The sequence below is a fragment of the Harpia harpyja genome, chromosome 15, assembly GCF_026419915.1.
Source record: "Harpia harpyja isolate bHarHar1 chromosome 15, bHarHar1 primary haplotype, whole genome shotgun sequence".
Taxonomy (NCBI): domain Eukaryota; kingdom Metazoa; phylum Chordata; class Aves; order Accipitriformes; family Accipitridae; genus Harpia; species Harpia harpyja.
In genome coordinates, this window is record NC_068954.1 from 27,621,046 (window position 1) to 27,644,418 (window position 23,373).

Genomic DNA, 23,373 nt, shown 5'->3' on the forward strand with positions numbered 1-23,373 from the left:
AGAAAAAGTCTTCTAGGAGATTAGTAGTTGGGTAAAAGACAGAAAGCTAGGCAGAAATAAATAAAAACACTAAGATGGGAAGAATCTGCTCTCAGGTCTTTTTTGCTGCTCCACACTTTCAGAAGTTAGGTGGAAAATGGGATAAATAATGAGTTCACAAATGTTGCCAAGTTCACAGAAGACACAGAGGTACTCAGGATCATCAAAGCTAAAACTGACTGAATAAAGCAGTAAAAAGTTTTCACTAGAAAGAGTTACCAGGCAATTAAATTGCTTGAAGATGAAAGCCATTATCTAGTAAGTGAAAAACTATGTATGTGGGGGGGAAAATTCCTAAGCACAGATACAGAAAGGTGTGTCTGAATTTCTTATTACTTCTCAAAGACCTCAGAGTTATTTTGAATATATTTGTGAAAACACTAACTCAAAGCTCAGCCACAGTCAAAAGTCAAATATGATTTGGAATTACTAAAATAAAAGAAGAAAACACATCAGAAAACAGTAAACATAATATAGAAAACATAAAACACTGCATCATGCCATGACATCATGCCTTTCAGGATATCATACAACTAGGAAAAGCTCAGGGAAGGAGGCAATGAGGATGATATGGAAAGACTCCTATACAAAAGACCATTAAGTAGACTAGGACCTGAAAAAGACGTATTTGAGGAAGGATGCTGTAGTGATCTACATAATCATGAAGAGGATGGAAAAGTTGAGCAGTTTAACTCACAGATTTTAAAAATGACAAGTTTACTGAGGAATCCATATCCAGTTTGGAGAAAATTTGGAAGCTGTATGAGGGAATGAAAAAGCTGAGGGAGAAACTGGACACAAATAAAACAGTGTTTGCAGTTTCCATCACAGAAATGATGTGTGCCATTGTCATACATCTCTCGTTTTGCCAAAAAAGAAGAAAAGAAAAAGGGGGGGGGGGGGGGATAGCAACCCCCTCCAACTACTAAGCCCAGCTGTTTTTCATTTCATGTAGATTCTGTCTCATAATTAAATTGTAAGTAATAATTAAGTATTTATCTATATAATTTCTCAGCTAGTTTTTTTGTGCTACGTTATTTAACAAAAGGTTTGACTGAAGCACAGAATAAGGCTTTGGGCCTTCTGACTGCCTTTTTTAATATCTCCTATTTGTATACACATATGCATTTTATTTGTTTGAGTGTAATGGGTTTCTCTGCCTTGTTAGCTTCCCCCCCACACCTCTTTTCTTTCATATCTTTTTTCTCCAAAAGCTATGTTTGATTTTTCAGGAATGAAAAAACATATCAGGTTGTGAACCAAAGGGAGCATAACAATTTAATAGTCCTTCAGGATGGAATCATACGACGAATTTTATAGGAGGACAATTATAAGCCTCAGGGTGGAGGTTTTTGTCTTTTATGTGTATAGTAATTTAGCTCATTTGTGCCCAGGACCAGGACTGGAACTGTCCAAACCCACAAAACAACTAATTGAACGTTTCAGTCAAAACCTGTGATCCTGAAATCCCCCTTAGCCAGCCACTGCCTGATGCAGAGAGCGGCCCAGCCTCAGCACCACCACACCTTCTCCTTTGAAGCTACCCAAGCATTTAGACAGCAGGGATATTGCTTCTTAAAAGCAGATGTGAGGTTGATCTGGTGCCCAAATTCAAGCCCTATCTTCACCGTCCATGTGTGGACATACCAAGAAGAAGGTTTTGGCACAAGACAGCCTTGCTGGCCCCACGGCGGGGTCTGTGCCTGGCCCAGCTACCTCCAAACATCTCTAGGTGCCCCTGGAGGGGGTACGATGCTCTCGGAGATCCCCACTCTGTCCCAGGAGGGGGGCAGAAACTCCCCTCCTTTGACTGCATGTGCTGTCAGTTCAAATTCTGGTTGTCTGGGACAGGGTATGAAGGTAGTGGGCTTAGCCCAAAGGACTCAGGCAGGCTCCAGGATGCAGGGCAGTAGCAGCAGAGGATGCAGCAGAGGACATGCCAGGAGCCGTCTGACACCACCAAAGCAGAGAAACTCAGCACATGGCTTATTTCTCAGCCAGGCAGGATTCCTGGGCTAGGCTGTCCTCTGCAGAAGTCCTGCCCTGACCCTCAGTCCAGGATCCCCGCTCCAGCCGGGTCTGCCACTCACAATCTCCTTCAAAGTGTGGCAGCCCATCTGTAAGAGATCTGCAACAGCATCCATCGTAGCCCAGGCACTAGGGGAAACATCTAGAAATCAGGAAGGAGTTTCAACCCTCTTGGCTTGAAGACACTCAAGTTCCCAGCCAAAACACCAGCTTAATGACTATCCAGGAGTGCTGTCACTCCTTGTTTAACTCATGCAACTCTGTAAACATTTGCACCAGACTGGGAGCACAACACAGTGGTCTGACTTTTAAGATATTTAACTGCAAGTACTGCAGTCAGGTCTCTTTTCAAAACCTGTTTCTGTAGGCAATGGGCATTCAAACATATGTAAACTTCTCTGGGAGCAGGAGTAGGATGTCCGCTTTCCTACACACAACTCCTGGGTAGGTGCCCCATAGCCTGGGCTGTACAGTAATTCTCTCCCTCCTGCTGCTTCTTGCAGCCCAACTGAACCTTTCAGTCTCCAGCAGGAATCAAATGCTCTCACCTATATTTTGGATGAGTGCTTTCAAAACTAGCCCACTTTATAGGAAAGGGAAATTACAATCATATTGGTATGTATCAAGAGAAAATCTTCACATGCCTAACTTCAGATGTGGCTAACGGGATGGATGCTTTGCTCCCCTGCTCAGCACTGAGACAGCTGCCTCCAAGGCAGAATCCAAGGCTGATTCCTTCCTAAACCTTTCCCTCCCAGCTCACTCTCAACAGCTATTTACTAGTTCAGGAAATCCAGGTACCTCACCCAGGGCTCTAAAGCCAGCCCTAGAGGCCACTCGCTATACTGGGTCTGGCTCAATTCTCTTCCACCCCTTAATCCCCTTCATGTCAGCTCCCTGAGCAATCATACACACTCAGAGTAGCATGGTGAGTGAGTCCAGAGAATTTTCACTTCTTGGATGAGCTGTTTTCCTGAGTGCTTAGCATCACGATGAGAGGAATTTCAGGCCTTGTCTTCAGTCAGTCTGGAAGAAATCTCTCTTCCAAATTAAAGCCAACCCCTCCTTTCTTTTAGTTATAGCATCTGATTAATTAATTAGGGACTGAGACTTATACATTTACTCATAGTATGAAAAGATTAATTCTTATTCCAAAGAATTAGGAAATACTTGGTTATTGATTTGTATCCTGCCCTAATTTGAAGAAAAATCAGTGAGAAAACCAGCATAATAGCTTCATCTAGAAAGGCAAGCATCCCTTCAGACCCAGAATTTACCCTTTCCTTACTGGACAGACATTTGTTCTAATGAGGAACAGGGGAACGATGCCTGAAGTATTCCTTCAGCTGTAACTGGGAACACTTGAAGCTATGCTGTTTCTGAATAGCTTTTAGCATATGCTCTTCCTCTCCAAATTCTGGGTTATTTTTTAATATGAAAGAATACACTCAGTCATAAACAACATGGAATTGTAAGTTGCTACTGTTTTTCAGCCAACATGACTTTGCATGCATTGATTTGGATGCCAGCTTGTGTTAAATGACCTTTCAGATGAGAAAGATATTGCAGAGAGAACTTGATCATGCATATTAGCACTGAATATATACTTTTCAGAGCTGAATGAACATTGCTGAACTGCTCAGAAATGTTTGCACTTTAATGAGCTGCATCTGTTTTCTGAATGAAATGAACACTTAGATAAAGCATAAACACAAGACACTGCCTTTGACTTCTGTGCAGGACTGAACTTCGATCATCTTAGTTTGAGAAGTTAATTTCATGGCAAAGTACATAATTCACTGAATATTCACAAAAAGGTGAACTTTTAATAGAGTTGAAGCTGAGCTTATTCATTCACTACCTTGAGCACAGTACAGAGACAGATATGAGGTCCACCTCATCAAATAGCATTTTCAGGCAATGATGTGCACAATTTCTCCTCATGGTACCAAAGTCTCCTGAATTATATTTTGTCTGAACATATTTTTAAATAGAATATCATGGTTTAGATCACAAAGGAATTTCTCCCACAGTCAGACAGGTTGTAACCACAGCTGGGAGAAGGGGAAAGAACGCGCCTCTATTGCATGGAAAATTGCTCACTAGAAGGTTGTTCCTAGCTTTATCTAGGAAAGTCATTAAACAACTTTGCAGCTCCTTCAGACATCTAAATCAATGACACTTTTGCTTATCCATCTCAAATTTTTTGCTATGACTATTGGCCTGCAACATTTAGCCTAAGGCAGAGTGAGAACGTAAAAAAGATGTCATTAAAATATAGTACTAATAGCTGCAATGGGATGTTTTCCTTTGTTTTAGAAGTGTTGTAGTAAAGCAAATTCACTTCTTTAGTTTCAAATAACTTGTCAAAGGCAGATGTCAGTAATTTATGAACAGAATTCATCACAAAACCCCAAAACCAGTGCTTCCACGCAGACAATGTATTTCCAACCTGCTGTTTCTAACCTTTTTGATTCTTAGTTTTATCATACAGTGTGTTAGTTTTCTTTAAAAATTAGTAAATAAATATGGTAAGAAGTAAAATGTGGTTAAAGTTGGAGTCATTCCTAAAATTAATTGTTTCTTTTCTATTCTTCAATTTCAATACTTGTTTCAGAAACCTTGTCTGGAGTCACTGAAATCTGATGAATTTGTAGCTGTTTTCTTCACCAATGAAATCCTGTTACTGAGCTCTATGTGATTTGGTTCACTAGGAATATGACATCTTTCCTCAGAAAAGTTTGAATAACTTTGTCCTAGTTGTTGTTTCAAATCAAAATTTGAAAAAAATAGAAGAAAAAAACAACAGTAAAAGTTTACATTAACAATTAACATATGAGTATATGTTAACATATGAGTATATATGAACCTCCTCATGTTCTAGGTCACAATTATTATCTCTGTAAAATCTGGAAGCATTTGGAACGGTTTCTTTCAGTTCCAGAATTATTTATTTTTCTGTTACTGATCTGAGTAATCTCTATATTGACCAGAAGTTCAGGGGTTTAGTTTTGTTTTGGGTTTTTTTGTTGTGGGTTTGTTTTTTTTTTTCCTTTAGAAAAGGATCTGGGACTTAGCTGCACTGTCTCAATTGATATTTTGAAAGAAAAAATGTTTTTTCATGCAAAATGTAATGTCTCAGCTATATCTGTAATTAAACATTTTCACATAAGGAAAGGCCTATACCTGGGTAGAATATAATTTGTTAGTGAAGACCACATGATAATTTTATCCCAGCACAGAAGTTTGTAAATTTGACAAAGCTGTTATTAAACACTGCTTCCTACATACAGCTCTTGGCAATACTTATTCCACTATTCAGAAGGCCGCAAAAAAGTAAAGCACTTACACATGTCTAGTTTGAAGCCCACAAGTACTTCCAGGTCTAATAGCCCCAAGGAGTTTACTCATCTCCTTGCATGTACAGATGTGGTTCACCAATTCAGTGATCCAATGGATGCGCAATGACAAAAATAAGGAAAGGAAGTAATTTCTGACGGCTCCCATATCTGATAGCTCAGTCACAGAAGACTTGTTGCAGCCTCTCACACAAGCTGCACACTGGCCAAGATTCAGGTATCTGCAAGCCAGCCATATACCACATACGTGCAGACATTGTATGCGGGCAAGTGAATTGAGCCTCAGGTGAGTCATGGACTATATGGTTTTCTGAATCTAAACAGATGTGAAAGACCTCCTGGAGGCCAGGCTGGTGCACTCCACACACACAAGAATTGCAAAACTGAAGTTAAGACTGATAGAGATCAACTGACCCCCCTTGCAATGCAGATGTGAAAGTAGGGAAATCCTTCATTTAACTTGGAATTTCTCCCACAGTCTTAAGGTAAGTGACTTCAGAAAGACCCTGAAGAACTGGGGCAAGTGGGAAGTGGAGAAACTATCCCCTTGCTATTAGATGTACAAGGAAAATGAGCAGACGAAGTTGTCTGAAATCAACGTGCCAAAATGCACAAGCATGTGTCTTTCTTTTGATGATCCAGCATGGCAAACAATATTGCTGACCACCAGGGATATGCTGGAACACCTCCCATAACCATAAAATAATTCCCATTAGTATACTTCCTATAAAAATGAATTTCCATTTGTCAACACCCAGTGCCCAGGGCTCTCGGGGCCCTCTAACAGATGACAATTTGTTTAAATGTGTGTTTTAAGCATTTAGGTGGAGGAACATTTTGTTATGTATATATAAAGTTCTTCAGAATCCAACTATTTTTACTGGAAATTGAAAATTCACTTCTTCCAAACACAGTATTTCTTTACTTGGCATATAGGCACAACAGATGGAGTAAACATGAGAAATTGCTGTAACACTGAGAAAAGGTTCTTCTCAATTTTGAAGAGTTTGGAACTGATGTTAAGATTTTCCTGCTTGACTTCTTTGAAGTCAATGATACAAAATACCATTAATGCATATATTGCATAATCTTGCAAGGAATAAATATTCATATAATCTTCATTGATGTATAAGAGTACTCTCTAGACAGAATGTAAGTTTCTCCTTCCCAGGCATTTCAGTATTAGAAATAACCACTGAGCCTGACCTATAAAGTTCTCTAACCTGGGATCTCCACTCAGGTTATCTATCATTCCCAAGGTAATAACCTCTCTTTTTGAATAGCTTGATGTAGTGACTTTTTAATTTGAGGATGAGAAAAGGAACAATCACCCCACTATCTCTCAGATAATCCACATTATATGAAGGGCATCTGCATTACCAGAAATGAGAGCTACATTTAGGACTACATTCCTAAAGATTTGTTTAAAAGCAGTAGAACTTAAGTATAGAATTGTATGGGAAATGTTTTTAATTTCACAGAGATGTAATATTTCAAAACCAAATTGTTTCATTTTCAGGTTGAAGTTAAGAGTTTACAAATTGAAAGCACCAGCCTTTGCCTACCGTAGCCTCATCAGTACTGCAGGAACTGCAGGAACTGGCATGGAGAAGCAGAGAAGACCTTGCACCAATTGAATATGATCAATGATTTCAACAACTCACATGAGAACTCAATTCCCACACAGCTGGGGGAGTTGCTGGCTCGCTCTGTCCCACACACACAGAGGAATACATTCCTCATTCAACTGGTGAAGACCTTCCCATTCAGTTTCCATTTTGACAAGAGCTCTTATTTGAACAAAGAAAGAAACACCTTTTGTTCAAAAATATTTGCCTACCTCTGCTCAGCAGTTTACCTTGGTACCGCTCAGCTAACAAATATGAGTAGAAGAAATTCTACACATATGAAACAAAATGTACAAGTTCTAGAGAAAACCAGTAGACGTATTTGTATACATAACCACAGGACTTTTGCTCAAAGAGCTACAAGGAATTAGTAGGAGCATGACATACACTCCTGGGTTCGCTCCAGGCATTTGTGGATTCATAAGCATTGTTCATCACAAGAACAGTTATACATAAGGAGCTGGCAGCTGCCATAAGCTCTTCTGTCTAACAGAAGCAAAGCTATTGTCATTCTCCACTTGCTTACCATTGCAGTTCACCTGTGGCCAGATTATACCCATCTGCTTGTACAGTAACATTGTCCTTTGATGTTGTTGTGGTTTATCCCCAGCCAGCAACTAAGCACCATGCAGCTGCTCACTCCCTCCCTCTCCGCTGCAGTGGGATGGGGGAGAGAATCGGAAAAAAAAAGTAAAACTCGTGTGTTGAGATAAGAACAGTTTAACAGAACAGAAAGGAAGAAAAAATAATGATAATAAAATGACAATAATAATAATAATAATAAAAGATTGGAATATACAAGCAATGCACAATGCAATTGCTCACCACTCACCAACTGATGCCCAGTTACTTCCTGAGCAGCGATCCCCCCAGTTTATATACTGGGCATGTCGTCACACGGTATGGAATACCCCTTTGGTCAGTTGGGGTCAGCTGCCCTGGCTGTGTCCCCTGCCAACTTCTTGTGCCCCTCCAGCCTTCTTGCTGGCTGAGCATGAGAAGCTGAAAAATCCTGGTCTTAGTCTAAACACTACTCAGCAACAACTGAAAATATCAGTGTGTTATCAACATTCTTCTCATACTGAACCCAAAACATAACACTATACCAGCTATTAGGAAGACAATTAACTCTATCCCAGCTGAAACCAGGACAATAGGCAAGCCAAAGTCTTTAGATTTGAAGTGATAAAGAGACTGTTGGATGTCTTATATATTGCAATCCATTAAATTGCACCTAGTTATATCTCTAGCCAACTCTAACTTGTTTAATAAAAGAACCAGCCTCAAATTTTAAGCAGTAAAGAAAGGGATGCACAGTAAGGGGTTTGACCTGTATTTGTTGTACGCACAATATAGGAAATGGAGTCCAAACAGGCAAGAAGTTTATTCCTGAGAATAACTATTTTTAGTACCAGATTCTTCCAGCTCTGGCAACAGCTGCAAAGTAGAAAAGAGAAGTGCTCCCAGAAAGATGAAGATTTCCCCTGTCAGTATCTCAGAGCTCCTTCCCATCACACAGCTAAAGATCCCCTACAACACTGGATATAGGAGTCCCTCTGCTAGCAGATGTGTTCAGCATCTGCCACATCTTCCAAGCAGTCCTCTCCCTCTCACACAACTCAGCAACCAGATGAGTCACAGGGAGAACGATCATGCAGCACCCAACAGCCAGGCTACAGCCTGTGCACCTTGCAGTAACTCACTGTGTATCTCAAGACCCAAGGAAATACTTGTCTTTTGCACCTCATATTTACAGGACCATTGCGAGCACAGCAGGAAAGACCGAAGTAGAAGGAAGATGTGGATAAAGACACACACAGACAGTACAGTGTGACACAGCTTAAAGAAAGCAGAAATGTAATTTAAAAAAAAGGAAAAGAAAGTGAGATTTAAAAAAAAAAAAATTGCAGATGGAGAAAAAAAACCAGAACAAATAAAGTATCTATCACGTGAAAGAAATGAAAGAACATATTGTAGGCACGCTGTGAATGGACAAGCTACACATGTGTGCCAAAGTAGACAGACCATGGGCATGATCTGGGGGAGAAGAGCAGAAGGAAAGTGAGAGAAAGCCAATAAAAACCAGGAAACTTATATTGATTACACTTTGCAGGAGATCACCATACAGATACCATCTGGCCTTTTGTCCTGGTTTCAGCTGGGATAGAGTTAATTGTCTTCCTAGTAGCTGGTACAGTGCTATGTTTTGAGTTCAGTATGAGAAGAATGTTGGTAACACACTGATGTTTTCAGTTGTTGCTGAGTAGTGTTTAGACTAAGTCAAGGATTTTTCAGCTTCTCATGCCCAGCCAGCAAGAAGGCTGGAGGGGCACAAGAAGCTGGGAGGGGACACAGCCAGGGCAGCTGACCCCAACTGACCAGAGGGGTATTCCATACCATATGATATCATGCCCAGTATATAAACTGGGGGGGGGGGGGAAGCTGGCTGGGGGCTGCTGCTCAGGAACTGACTGCGCATCACTCAGCAAGGGGTGAGCAATTGCATTGTGCATCACTTGTTTTGTATATTCTAATTCTATTATTATCATCATCATCATCATCATTATTTTCTTCCTTTCTGTCCTGTTAAACTGTCTTTATCTCAACCCATGTGTTTTACCTTTTTTTTTTATTCTCTCCCCCATCCTGTTGGGGGCGGGGGGGAGTGAGCGGCTGCATGGTGCTTAGTTTCCAGCTGGGGATAAACCATGACACAAATCATAAAAAGCAAAAAAATCCCAACCCAAAATGCAAACTGTGTCTCCATTTTCTTAGACTTCACACTGTAATGGTATTAACTCTACAAAATCTATAATTTCAGTGGAATTTGCCTCTCTCATTCTAACATTGTCCCTACTGCCTTCTACTCTGCTTAAAAGCCAAGAGTTAACCTCTGAAAAGATCATGTAGGTAGCAGTTCTTTTCTCTTTTATCACATCAGTACTTCTTCTCTTATCATATCGCTATGCCATTTAACTAGGAGAAGAGGCAAGAAGGCTTCAGTTATTTTTTCTCCAGTTGACTCTAGTCAGCAGGACATCCGTTTCTTGCTGAAAAAATACACCAGGTATTTTGTTCCTGGCTAGATGGCTGCACAGCACTCCCACAGATATAGAGCCTATACTGTTCCAGCTACATATATATATAAAATACTCATACAAATGCCACAGGCAGAAAGATAGCCACCATTTATTAGCTGTTATCCATCTTTTCAATTGGTCTATAAGGTCAACTAGTTTGCTAACAACTCAGGTGCAAACTAATTCTTCTACAAAGAGAACATTTGTTGAAGGCAAACCTGTCATAAGCCAAATATGCATCAAAATTCTCCACATGTAGTCTTGTCACAGAGCCATTCTTTGTTGTCAGAAATTTTTAACATTCCAAAACTCTTAGTTCTGACACCTATTTTCTGGTTTACTGCTTTCTCCCTTTTTCCATTATAGCTGGGAACTTAGTTCAGCTGCATTACATGCAGCAGCAACACCCTTCAGCCTGCTGGGAATTAATCCCTCAGGATTTTTATCATGTGCAGGCTCAGTAAGGGCTCCACCTCATGACAGGCAGGAGCTGGAGTGTCCCCCCTAGGACTACCCAGAACATTCACAGACATTATCATACTCCCTTATCAAGCATAGCTCTAAGTTACTTCTTGTCAGCTCATCACCAAGTACACATTAAATATTGGCTTACTCACTCTTCATCCAGTTTTTAATAAATAATGTTACAGAGGTCAGGGCTATGCTATCAGCTTCTCAACCAGTAAAACTTATCATAATGCTTCACTACTGAGTTACTATCAAAGTATTATTCCAAGGTTTCTCAAGCTTTTGCCAGTACGTACGTAATGCAAAGACATCCTTAAGGCAATGATGTAATTGTAAGGAAATACGATATTAATCTACTTCTATGCCAAGCTTTATAAAATTTACCTTATATGGCAGATCCTGCCTGAGTTTATCCACAAAACAAGTGAGTTTTCCTACTTACTATCTACTACATGTACCTGTTAAAGGAGCATTGATAGTAACTTTTAATAGCTATTTACTTTTGCTAGTTGGTACTTTGCAGGTACCACGACTAGCTGCATACATAGCAGCTCGGAGGTATATATGCATGCTGGTATATGGCAGGCACCTCCAACAAACACTAGTGTGCACAAAAAGTTTGATTCATAATTTAGCAGCTATCTGTTTACAGGGAATACTGTAAATGAATACTGAACTCCGTGTTTCTGTTAGTTTGAATAAGAATGAACTGCCCTTGAGAAAGCTGCTGGCTGCTGGATTCCTGGGTGTAACAGATGCTCTGGTGCAGGGGTAAAAGAGAAAGTATGGGGGATTTTATGAATGCCAGTTCAGCCCATTCCTCATGAAGGTAAACTAACCCAGTTACCCAGCACAGATGGCTTTGGATATTCAGTACAAGATTTGTGTGACCACAACACGCAAAGCAGGATTCTTTTTCCTCAGTTCTAGGTTTGGGGATTTTTTTCTAAGAAGCATTGTAAAAGGACTTACTGTGTATGTAAAAAAAAAAAATCTCTTTAAACTTTCATACCACAAACACTGTCAAGTGCTAGGATTTGCTTGCCAATTTCCAGAGCAGGAGTTAGATAATATCAGGGTGGGACAGTTGTTATGATCTTTTGAATTCTCATCCAGAACTTTGGTCCCGGCTGCCAGAGTTTCCTGGTGCTCAGCACTGACACATTCGTCTTGAGCTTTCACCTCTGGGAGGTCTGTCACTTCATCTCAAGGGGGGTGTTATACCCACAGTGTACTTTCTCATAATTTTTTTTGAGGAGGACAAGGAGAAGCACAATTCATTTAAAACATAATCTATTAGAATGGAGGAATAAAGTGAATGACCTTTTCCTTCTCCTTCATTTGCTATCCAGGCTACTGTACTGCTTAAGCCAATATTTTCTTCAGGCTCTCTCTTGCCTACATTAAAGGCAGCATTCACTCCCACATCAATAAGAGCTTCACATACCTTGAAGAATCATAACCCCATTCGAAGGGAGGGAGGGTTTTTTCCTTCATCTCTCGGGTAGCATTGTATTTTTCAACAGTTCAAGAAAGGGGTTTGATTCAAGCTGTGTGAACTATAATGACAGATCCTGACAGTGTTCATTGCCAGGACAGCCAGATGCACTGATAAGAAATTTCATTTTAATGCACCTTGAGTTTTCTGAAGAATGAGATTCTCTAGTTCTGAAAGATGCACAGCTAACAATTCTCAGCTCCTCCTCTAAGAGGCCGCCCAACCTTGAAATATACTGGCTACACCTGAAGCAGACAATGACACCTTGGCTCTGAAGCAGTAGCAGGACTGTGATAGTTCAGTTCTTACAAAAAGACTAGATTTTATTCTTTTACTTTTCCATTTGTAATTGGAAGACAATGATATCTTTCAGTTAAACAAATGAAGAACTGAGAACCATACATATACATATATATACACATCCACCCACCATATATACATATATATCTATTCACAAAATAAATCTGCACAGGTCGAAGCCATCTGTGACATCTGGTCTTTTATTAAATTATATATATGTATATATAGACACATCACTCCATATGTATTTACTCCAAACTTCCCTAAGAAGATCATGATTCTCAGAGGTGCAAATTGCTGAGCTCCATACACCACAAAGCTTTCATTAAGAATTCAGTTCCCACAATAATATTTTGCAATTCTGCATCTTTATGTCCAAGTACATGCCTCAGTATCTAAGAGGCAATAGCAATCAATGACTGAAGTGGTAAATTTTAAATCCATTTTAAACACACAGAGATATTATGACTTGAAGCCGTATTCAAAATTTAGTGTAGTGAATTGTAGTTCCTCTACTGACACCAACAGGCACTAGACCAACAAGGGAGTATATTTTTTAACTCAAGGTCACACAGCAAGATGCTACTAAAAAAAGTTCAGAAATTTTTGTTTTGCATCTTACCCTCTGCTTAAAAATTAGCCCACGATCCAGTTTTAAAGACTGTCATCAAGAGAGTAAGCAAATGTCAGTTAACAGAGTTCCTCGTAACGGTTTCCAGACAGTATCTGGTAGTTAGACGGTGACATGTTTCACAGTGATTTTGTTTATTCACAGCTTCTGATTGCAGATCAACGCCCTTAAGAACCTCATATAGTTTGCATGAATAGTAAATAAGAGTCTCTCTCCTGTGAATCATTAATCTCCTAATACTCAAGTTTATACCATTTGTTTAACCTCTTACTTTAGAATTAGCTGAAGATCTGGGAAAAATATTCATACTCTCAGTGAAAGGACCCAATCAAGATATGATCTTGAACACACCTACATTTACTGTATAATCCCACTATATCAAACGAAGTCAGAAAATTGAATGATTGTGAAGTCAGCTAAACTCTGGCTTGATAAAATCCTGTAAGGAGCAATAATCTAAATCACAGGTTCCCAGGCTATAACATACGTATTTCAATGGGATGCAAGACACGCTAATAGTTGCTGGCTACCTGATCATATAGAACTAGGTTTTCAAAGTGTTTGTCTTTATTTCAATAAGCTACATCGTTATTAGCTTTCAAAGAGGCACCCACACAGGTTAGATGGTTAGCATTTCCTCTGGAAAATTCCAACTTGTCAAAAACAAATCCTTTTTGTAGAAATGTGACAGGTTCACAGACTCAAATTCAGAGCAAAATACCAAAGATACAGCAGTACTGACGCTCAAAGCTTCCAAACAGCTCAGCAGTTAAGGCAATCGAATAGATTCAGCTTCAAATCTCCTCCTTTTGCAGATCAAGGGTTTGAAGTTTGTTTTACATTCAGTGAAGCCTCTTAATTATTTAGTTCTCAAAGTCCATCTTTCTTACTATCTTATTATACAAAGTGAAATAGCTCTAACATGAGATTTTGCTTTAAAGCTGCAACAAAGACATGCACTAGCTGAGATTGTACTCTTTGAGCAGCACTGTACAGAAATACTCATGCCAGGCCAGACTGAGCTACCTTAGACACCAGGAGCAGAGGAAAAGTACAAGGCTCTCTTTTATTTGCATAGACACCCTCCCCCCCCCCCAAATTAAGACAAATGTTCCTCACCTGCCTCCCAAGATGAGAACCAGACCAACCACCTCAAGTGTATGTATACCAATGCATGCAGCCTGGGGAACAAGCAGGAAGAACTGGAGCTCTGTGCCCAGTCAGAAAGTTGTATCATAGGAATAACTGAAGCATGGTGGGACAAGTCACATGGCTGGAGGATCACAATGGATGGCTATAGGCTGTTTTGTAAAGACAGGCAGGGAAGAAGAAGAGGAGGAGTCATGCTCTATGTTAAGGAGAACCTTGAATGTATAGAAGTCAACTACAGCGATTGTGAAAGCCCTACTGAATGCCTCTGGATCAATATCAGAGGGGTTGTCTCCAAGGGGGATCTTACAGCAGGCATCTGCTACCGATCTCCAAAACAAGACGATAAGGCCAGAGAAGAAGTATTTGGGTCACATAAGCAAACTTTGGGTCAACAGAACCTGGTTCTTATGGGTGACTTCAACTACCCAGATATTTGTTGGAAGAACAATACAGCAGCTCACATCATCCATCAAGTTCCTGGAAAGTTTAGAGGACTGCTTCCTCATACAAATGTTAGATGTGCCAACCAGGAATGAGGCACTGCTGGACTTGCTACTCACAAACCAAGAAAACCTGCTTTGTAGTATCTTGGTTAGTGATAGTCTTGGCTACAGTGATCACAATATCATGGAGTTTGGGATCCTGCTGGGCATGCTGAAGGTTAGTACTAGGACAAAGGTTTTAGATTTTAGAAGAGCAAACTTCAGCTTGCTCAGAGCTCAGTTGGGAGGGATTCCATGGGAAGCTTCCAAGGAGGATAAAGGAGCTAACCAATGCTGGGATTTTTTCTAGAACGCTCTCCTGGAAGCACAAAAACAGTTCATCTCCTTTAAAGATAAGGGATATAGGCAGAGCAAAAGACCTCCTTGGCTTAACTGCAAGCTTATGAGTCTGCTCAAAACTAAAAAGGAAGTATACCAGAGACAGAAAAGCGGATGAATACCCATTGAGAACTACAAGGGCATTGCGAGGGCGTGCAGGCATGCAGTTAGAAAAGCAAAAGCTCAGCTCAAATAGAAATAGGCCAGAGATGTCAAAAACTACAAGAAAGGGTTCTTCTGGTATGTAAACAACAAGCAGAAACAGAAGGAAAATATTGGTGGAGAGGTGAATTAATCACCAACAAGGCTGAAAAGGCAGAGGTTCTCAATACTTTCTTTACTTCTGTCTTTACCAGCACTGTTGGGCCCCAGGCCTTGGGAATAAAAATTCAGGTTGATGCAAACACAGACCCACCATCAGTGAAGGAAGAGTTGGTATGTGGACTATTACAGGGGCTTGACCCCTACAAATTGATGGGCCCTTACAATATCCACCCGAGGGTGTTAAGAGAGCTGGCTGACATTGTTGTGAGGCCACTCTCCATAATCTTTGAGAAGTGATGGAGATCAGAGGACATCCCAGAAGACTGGAAGAAGGCTAATGTCACACCCATCTACAAGAAGGGTTTAAAGGAGGACCCAGGAGGCTATAGGCCCATCAGTCTTACTTCAGCCCCTGGGAAGTTATAGAATCCTCCTGGGGGCTATCACAAGTCAAATGAAGCACATGATTGGGAGAAGCTAGCATGGATTCACCAAAGGCAAATCGTGCTTTGACAAACCTGATCACCTTCTATGACAATGTAACCTGCTCAGTTGATGTGGGGCAAGCGGTGGACATTGTCTACCTGGATTTCTCCAAGGCTTTCAATACAGTTTCCCACAGCCTCCTCCTAAAGACACTGATGCGTTATGGTCTAGACAAGTGATCTGTGCAGTGGGTGGGGAACTGCCTGACAGGCTGCACCCAGTGGGTGGTGGTAAATAGCTCCTTTTCAAACTGGCAACCTGTCACAAGTGGGGTCCCCCAGGGATCAATATTGGGCCCAACACTGTTTAGTATCTTCATAAGTGATCTGGATGATGGGATCAAGTGTACCCTGATGAAGTTTGCCAATGATACCAAACCGAGTGGGGAAGTGGACACTTTGGAAGGGAGAGCCACTGTGCAGGAAGACCTGGATAGGCTGGAAGAGTGGGCTAACAAGAATCTTATGAAGTTCAACAAAGACAAATGTAAGGTCTTGCACCTGGGAAAACATAATCCAGGAGTGCAGCACAGGCTGGGATCTACGCAGCTGGGGAGCAGCTCTGTGGAAAGGGACCTGGGGGTCTTGGTGGCCAGCAAGCTCAATGAGTGAACAGTGTGCAGCTGCAGCAAAGCAAGCCAACAGGATGCTGGATTGCATCAACAAGGGCATCGCCCACAGAGATAAAGAAGTCATTATCCCACTCTACTCAGTGCTTGTCAGGCCACACCTGGAATACTGTGTTCAGTTTTGGTCCCTGCTATACAAAAAAGATGTGGACAGCCTGGAAAGGGTCCAGAGAAGGGCCACAAAGATGATCAAAGGACTGGGAAGCCTGCCATGTGAGAAAAGGCTGAGAGAACTGGGTTTGTGCAGCCTTGAGAAAAGAAGGCTTAGGGGAGACCTTACCACCATGTTCCAGTATTTATAGGGTGGCTACAAGGAAGATGGAGACTCCTTTTTTACAAGCAGTTATGTGGAAAAGACAAGGTGTAATGGGTACAAGTTACTCCTGAGGAGATTCTGACTGGACACAAGAGAAAAATTTTTCACAATGAGGACAATCAGCCATTGGAATAATCTCCCCAGGGAAGTGGTGGATTCCCCAATATTGGACACTTTTAAGATTCAGCTAGACAGAGTGCTGGGCCAACTTGTCTAGACCGTGCTTTTGCCAAGAAAGGTTGGACCAGATGATCCTTGAGGTCCCTTCCAACCTCGTATTCTATGATTCTATGAAGATACAGGTTTCCCATAAGGGAACAATAAAATGAATAAGAAAATAAGGTAGGTGAAAGGTATTCAAAGGGAAATATTGGCATAGGTAAAAAGTGGATTGATTTGAGATTTGGACTGATAATACTGTTTTCTGTAGTGACCTTGAAACAAAAAGTAGGAGCATGCTAACAAAGACTGGATCAAAAGAAAGCAGGCTCAGTACACAAGAGGAATTAATTTGGAATTAGAACAGTAAAAAACCTCTGAAATGCAGTGCTATGAACTGCAAGCTCATACACTGAAGAACTAATAAACATAGCTACTTTAAGTTTAGGTGCCCTCCAACCTTAATTGCCCTATCCTATAGAAGCTCATCAGCTACAAAAAAAAAGTAAGAGGGAGTAGATCTGGGTAATACTAGTTCATCAGAGAAGACCTACATGACTTTTGTATAACTTACCCAAGAATTAAGAAAAATGAGAAGCTGAACAGTTACATGCTTTGATTAAGTATCAACATCACTGAGGTATGACTGAGGTTCCTTACCTAGAATTATGGGCATATTTCTAAAATGACTCATTTCCCCTCAAAAAAGTGAAGCAGAGAACTACAAGGATGAACAAGGAGTGGAGAGCCTTTCAAACAGGTGGAAAATAAAAGGTTTGCTTGCCTAACCTAGCAGACAAAAGGCTGTCAGGGAACACTAGTTTTCTAAAAGATGCCAAAAGAAAAGGAGTAACTCAACCCAAAGACAACGTTAGGATAAGAAAGAAGGTATAGAAAATGGCCATTAATAGATGCAGACTGGAAATTACATACAGATCCTCAGTCAGAGTCATTCAGAAACAACCCTCCAATAGGACTAATGGGGTGACAAAACCACCACTACTTTTAAAATTGAAGCTTGATGTATGTGTGAACTTGATCAAATGAAGTCATAACCTAAGCTACCAGTCAGACTGGCTGATAAATCAAGACTTTTTTCCTGTCAAATGCACTACATTAAAATTTTTCTTGCTCTTGAAAAAATTGAAATGTTTGGATATAGGAGGAAATGTTTTGCCTAAATGAATGCAAAAAAAAAAGTGAAATATTGAAAAATTTCCAACTTTTCCACCATGTTTCTGATGTGGAAGAATGTATGCGTGTTATTTTAAATTATATTGAAAACAAATACTGGGATTTTCTATAAGTAAGGAATTCTGGTTTTCTGTTAGTATTTGCTGCAGCCAGAGGTCCTTCTGACTTGCTCTTTTCTCCTTGTTTTTATTCCTCCCAGGCTTGCCAGTCACACCACCATACATCTTACTGGAAAAGGTGTCTTAAACATGGATTTAAATTAGCATGCAGTGTGGACAGCTCGGAAAGGTTCTACAAACATGCTGAGATCCTGATTCCTTCCTGGCCTAGCAACATGTTTCAGTTCCAGCTCTCAAAAAATAAAACAGTGTGAGATTGAACGTAACAAAATAAGAGGTTTCTAGATTCTTTCTTCCACAAATTCGATCAATGCTTGTTCACATGAGCAAAGTCCTACAGTGTGTACCAAGAAACACTAGTCTGGGGAGAAAACTTCATGCACAGCTTCATTTCTCAGGTCCACATCAATATCTTTCAAGAATAATCTTGGAGGTTTTTAGACTAGGTTTTATGAGATATTAATGACTGCACTCCTCTATAACCAAGGCTGTGGTTTCCCTAAGCTACTCACTGCAAGTACCCTTCTGCAGGCTGCAGCTCTGGGCAGGCAGCAGCCACTGGGCACACTGCAGCTGGCCGCTCGGGCACTCCCTGGCCCACAGGCAGTGGAAGCCAGTGGAAAGGTGCTGCTCCCAGGGACAGTGCTTCCTCCAGAGGAAATGGAAGGACATATTGGGAGAAAAAAGCACAGCTGCTAGGTGGAACTATCCCTCCATGTATTGCAGGCATCACTCTTCTGCAACACAGGACCCAGGCGACTCTCGCAATCACTCATCAAACTACCACCAGTTCTTTACAAAATTTTATTTTACCTTGAACGTCAAGCATATTACCAATCTCTGATAGTAGGACAACAGAAAAACAACACATTAGAAAAAGCCACTTAAAAAGCATCGGTTAAGTTCAATACAAGACTCTGCCTTAATTTAAGAAACGGATTTTAATTTCTCATGGGAACTGTGCCTTTGCTCTTTATGTAAAAGCAAGCAATATACCTCATTAGCAAAGCATACAATGAAAATTACACATAGCTTGCTTAAAATGAAAAAGGAAACAGCATAACAAACATTGCAGGTAGCCAGCCAGCAGTTAGACCTTTCTCCTTGTAAACCTGCTTCTTCAATTAGGCAAGTGCAGTCCTTGGGGAGAAAGAGCAAAGGGTATATAACTTAATTATGCAGAACTGTTACAGTGGGGTTGTGCAAACATTTTTTTAATTTGTATTTTTGTCAAATCATAGCTACAAGCCAGCTATACCAGTTTTTTGTTCTTTTTTATTTTTTAATGCTATTTTCATCTAAGTGGAATCACCCACATGGAACCTTTTGACCTTTTGTAGCTGACAGTACCATCTAATAAAACCTTGACCATTCTTGAACCAGTAGTTCTACCCTTGCCTTTCACCTTGGTTTTAAGCAAAAAGTTACATGGCAAAATATGTGATATTACTTCCATAATAAGTCCAGATATTTCTCTTAGTTTATAAAAATCTGATATATGCTTTCACTCACAGAACACTCGGAGCTATGACATATGAAATGTACACAAGCCGATGAGATTCACACACATATGAAGTCAAAGCCAGCCACATTGTTTCAAAATCAAATACTGTATATGTTGGCTGCATGTGAAAAATTTCACAGTAATTTATACCTGACCAATGCCATTTAAGGTCTAATCCTGCTCCCAGTGGCATCTCCAGCAATTTTGCAAAGGACTTCAGTGGTAACAAGAGTATGATAGGACACTTAAATACTAAATACCAAACATTATAGTTAATTTTATTCCTACTAAAACTGATGATCTCTTTAAAAACACTTGAGATTCAATTGATGCAAGTTATAAAAAAAAAATTGGAGTTTTTTTTCTAAAGGAATGTATAACCTTTGGGATCATTATTTATAATGTTTATAATGTCAGAGGTACTTCTGTTCCTGCTTATGGGATTATTGCTGGTCACCTTCCTGAGACTTGAAAGACCATAAAAGACAAGCACCATACCTATTCCTCTAAATTAGTAATTTGGTCCCTTTCTAAATGGATCTCTCCCCACAATTACACTAAAACATAGTGATGGGTCACAAATTCCAGGGGGTCCAACCGGTCCTGGCATTCCCGGACTGCCACGATCTCCATCTTTACCGGGCTGCCCACGCTCTCCGGGACGTCCTTCCTTACTCATGCCCGGCGGACCTTCAGGACCTTAATGACACACATGCAATGAACAAATACATTACAAAGTATTTTTATTAAAATGAAAACGAGAGCAAGTATGGACCCACAAACCCCCTGCTCTTTGATGAAGTATGCAGATAAAGAAAACTTCACTTTCTGAAAAAGACACTTCTTGTCACAAACTGCTTATATGTTTATATAAAGAACATATTACCTTGTTAAGATTTTTTTTAAAAGCATGTGGAAAACACTTTAAATTGTCCTGGTTTCAGCTGGGATAGAGTTAACTGTCTTCCTAGTAGCTGGTACAGTGCTATGTTTTGAGTTCAGTATGCAAAGAATGTTGATAACACTGATGTTTTCAGTTGTTGCTAAGCAGTGTTTAGTCTAAAGTCAAGGATTTTTCAGCTTCTCATGCCCAGCCAGCGAGAAAGCTGGAGGGGCACAAGAAGTTGGCACAGGACACAGCCAGGGCACCTGACCCAAACTGGCCAACGGGGTATTCCATACCATGTGACATCCCATCCAGTATAGGAACTGGGAAGTGGGGGCAGGGAATCGCGGCTCGGGGACTAGCTGGGTGTCGGTCGGTGGGTGGTGAGCAATTGCACTGTGCATCATTTGTAAATTCCAGTCCTTTCATTATTGTTGTTGTCATTTTATTAGTGTTATCATTATCATTATTAGTTTCTTTTCTGTTCTATTAAACCGTTCTTATCTCAACCCACGGGTTTTGCTTCTTTTCCTGATTTTCTCCCCCATCCCACTGGGTGGGGGGGGAGCGAGTGAGCAGCTGCGTGGTGTTTAGTTGCTGGCTGGGGTTAAACCACGACAAATAAAAATAACATTTAAAAGGAAATATAAAAATCTACTTTAGTACACTGTTATACTTCATGATATAATCTGGAACCACCATGGCATGAATCAGAGTCCTCCTATTTCTGTTCATTTTTCTGGCTTTGGATTAGGCCCTAATATCTCTTCCAAATGCTCAACTTCGCATTTTGCATGAACATACTGCTGTTAGGAAGAACATTTTCCTTCACTAAGCAATGCTTACACATCACATGATTGTATCAGGGCTCACTTTTCAGGTAATAACTGACTTCAAGATCCATCTATCAAGAAACAGCAGTCTTATGTACCAATGTCTACAAGATCTCTCTTATATTAAATAATGTATTATATGACAATTTAAAAGGCATGCAAGAGACAGGCATTAGCCATAAAACATATATGGCAATTAAGATGTGTAAAAACTATCTACATTTTTCCAAATTATATTAACATTTTTTCTAAACCACATTTTTTTGGAAATTATTAGCATGCACTGAATTTGCACAGCTGAACCATCCCTCACCTGGAGGTCCTGGTGGGCCTTGGATCCCAGGAACCCCAATTCCTTGATTGCCCTTTGCGCCATTTTTCCCTGGCAGTCCTGTGAATTAACAAACACACATATATCTTTGCTCACTAAGAATATTTTCATCCAATGAATTAGGAAGTCAGCATTTGATAATACTTATTGAATAAGAAATATAATAGTTCAAAAGCAAATAATGGGATGTAAAATAAGCATTTCCTTGTAACCTGCACAGTGTAACTGGGTTCTAAATTATCCTCATTTCTGCTGAATTAAGAGCTGATGTAGCACCTGTTAAGCAGACAGGCACTATGAGTTGAGGGAATAGATGATGCGCAGTTAAGAAATTTGCTGGCCTTTCCATTGCCTAACCCTGGTACATTACTGCATTTCATACAGCTTTCCTGATTATTTTGATCCTATAGGAAACACAGGCGCTGCTGGGACCAGTCACCAAATTATGGACTTCACCTAGTCTCTTGGTCTAGTTCCAGACCATATACGCACACTTAACTTAAAGTCTGCAAAGACATCACAGAAATCAGTTGGAATGCTCGGATGGATGAGTTACCTGAAAGCATAAACCTTAGCTTGCTGAAAAAGAAAGCAGAATGTTTAAGAAAAGCACAAAGAAAGGAGTAATAATCCTTATGAGATAAAAAGAATAAAAGGAGAAAACCCCAGGAAATCAGAGGGAGTATAAAGGTTGTCACATGCCAAAAATCAGCCTACAGGGTAGCAGATAGTGAATAGCCAGTGAATAAATACTGTCTTTAAAATAGCAGAAAAAAAGAAGTTTGGAAGAAAAGAAACCAGAAGACATGTGAATACATTAAAATCCATGTCTAAGCATATTTGATCTAAAAAAATAATCTAAACACAGTTAAAAACATATATATGAGACTACGAACTCTCTAAAAAGATCAAAACAAAGTTTGACTATAGTAGAACTGAACACTAGCTATCTTGTTGCATTCTTGTACTTTCTTTTCTTCTGACACGCGTTCTTCATAAGCGGTGAAACATTCACATTGCACCATGTCCTCAATTATACTTTGTGATACAAACCCAGCTATTCCCTTACCCCACCCTGCACTAATCCCATTCAAAACTGGAAACAGAAAACAAAGTCATAAAGGCCATTAGCACCATGACACATGCACGCAGTACCTCTTGTCCCACGAGCCCCAGGACGACCTGGGATGCCTGTCAGCCCTGGAATGCCATCGTTTCCTGGTAAACCAGGAAACCCTCTTGGGCCTTCAGGGCCTCTTGGACCTGGTGGACCTGGAATTCCTGGGGAAGCACTTTGGGATTGACAGTGGTTACAGTTTTGTAGCCTTCCACTCTGGAGGATGGCAGGCAACTGGGCTGGGAGAAGTCAAACAAAAAATTGCTTAGAGTGTTGTAACAATAAAATATTAAAATATTGCCCCCTAGCCACTAATACAAAACCAGTTTCCTCTCTTTAGAGAACATGATACCTTTAGGAAACAACATGGTAAAGTATGGAACCTGTGGTGTGGAAATACATTTCCACACCTGTAGGAAAACAAGTGATAAATCAGCAATATTGATCTTGCCTTCAAGAAAGCATCTTTATAATTATCAGGAAACTTCTTTAGCACTTTAAACAAGGGAAGAAGAGTAAAGAGGCTTTCAAA

General features: G+C 40.3%; 1 protein-coding gene across 1 annotated transcript in view; it reads right to left on the reverse strand.

Annotated features, from left to right (window-relative positions):
- Nucleotides 1–18,949: 18,949 nt before the first annotated feature.
- The window catches only part of COL21A1 (collagen type XXI alpha 1 chain), a 118,409-nt gene continuing 113,985 nt past the window's right edge, over nucleotides 18,950–23,373 (reverse strand). The window contains exons 28-30 of the mRNA XM_052809268.1: nucleotides 22,880–23,080; nucleotides 21,707–21,784; nucleotides 18,950–20,373 (exon numbers count right to left, since the gene is read on the reverse strand). Of these exons, the coding sequence (XP_052665228.1) occupies nucleotides 20,186–20,373; nucleotides 21,707–21,784; nucleotides 22,880–23,080 (467 nt within the window). The 3' untranslated portion in view covers nucleotides 18,950–20,185. The remainder of the gene's footprint in view (nucleotides 20,374–21,706; nucleotides 21,785–22,879; nucleotides 23,081–23,373) is intronic.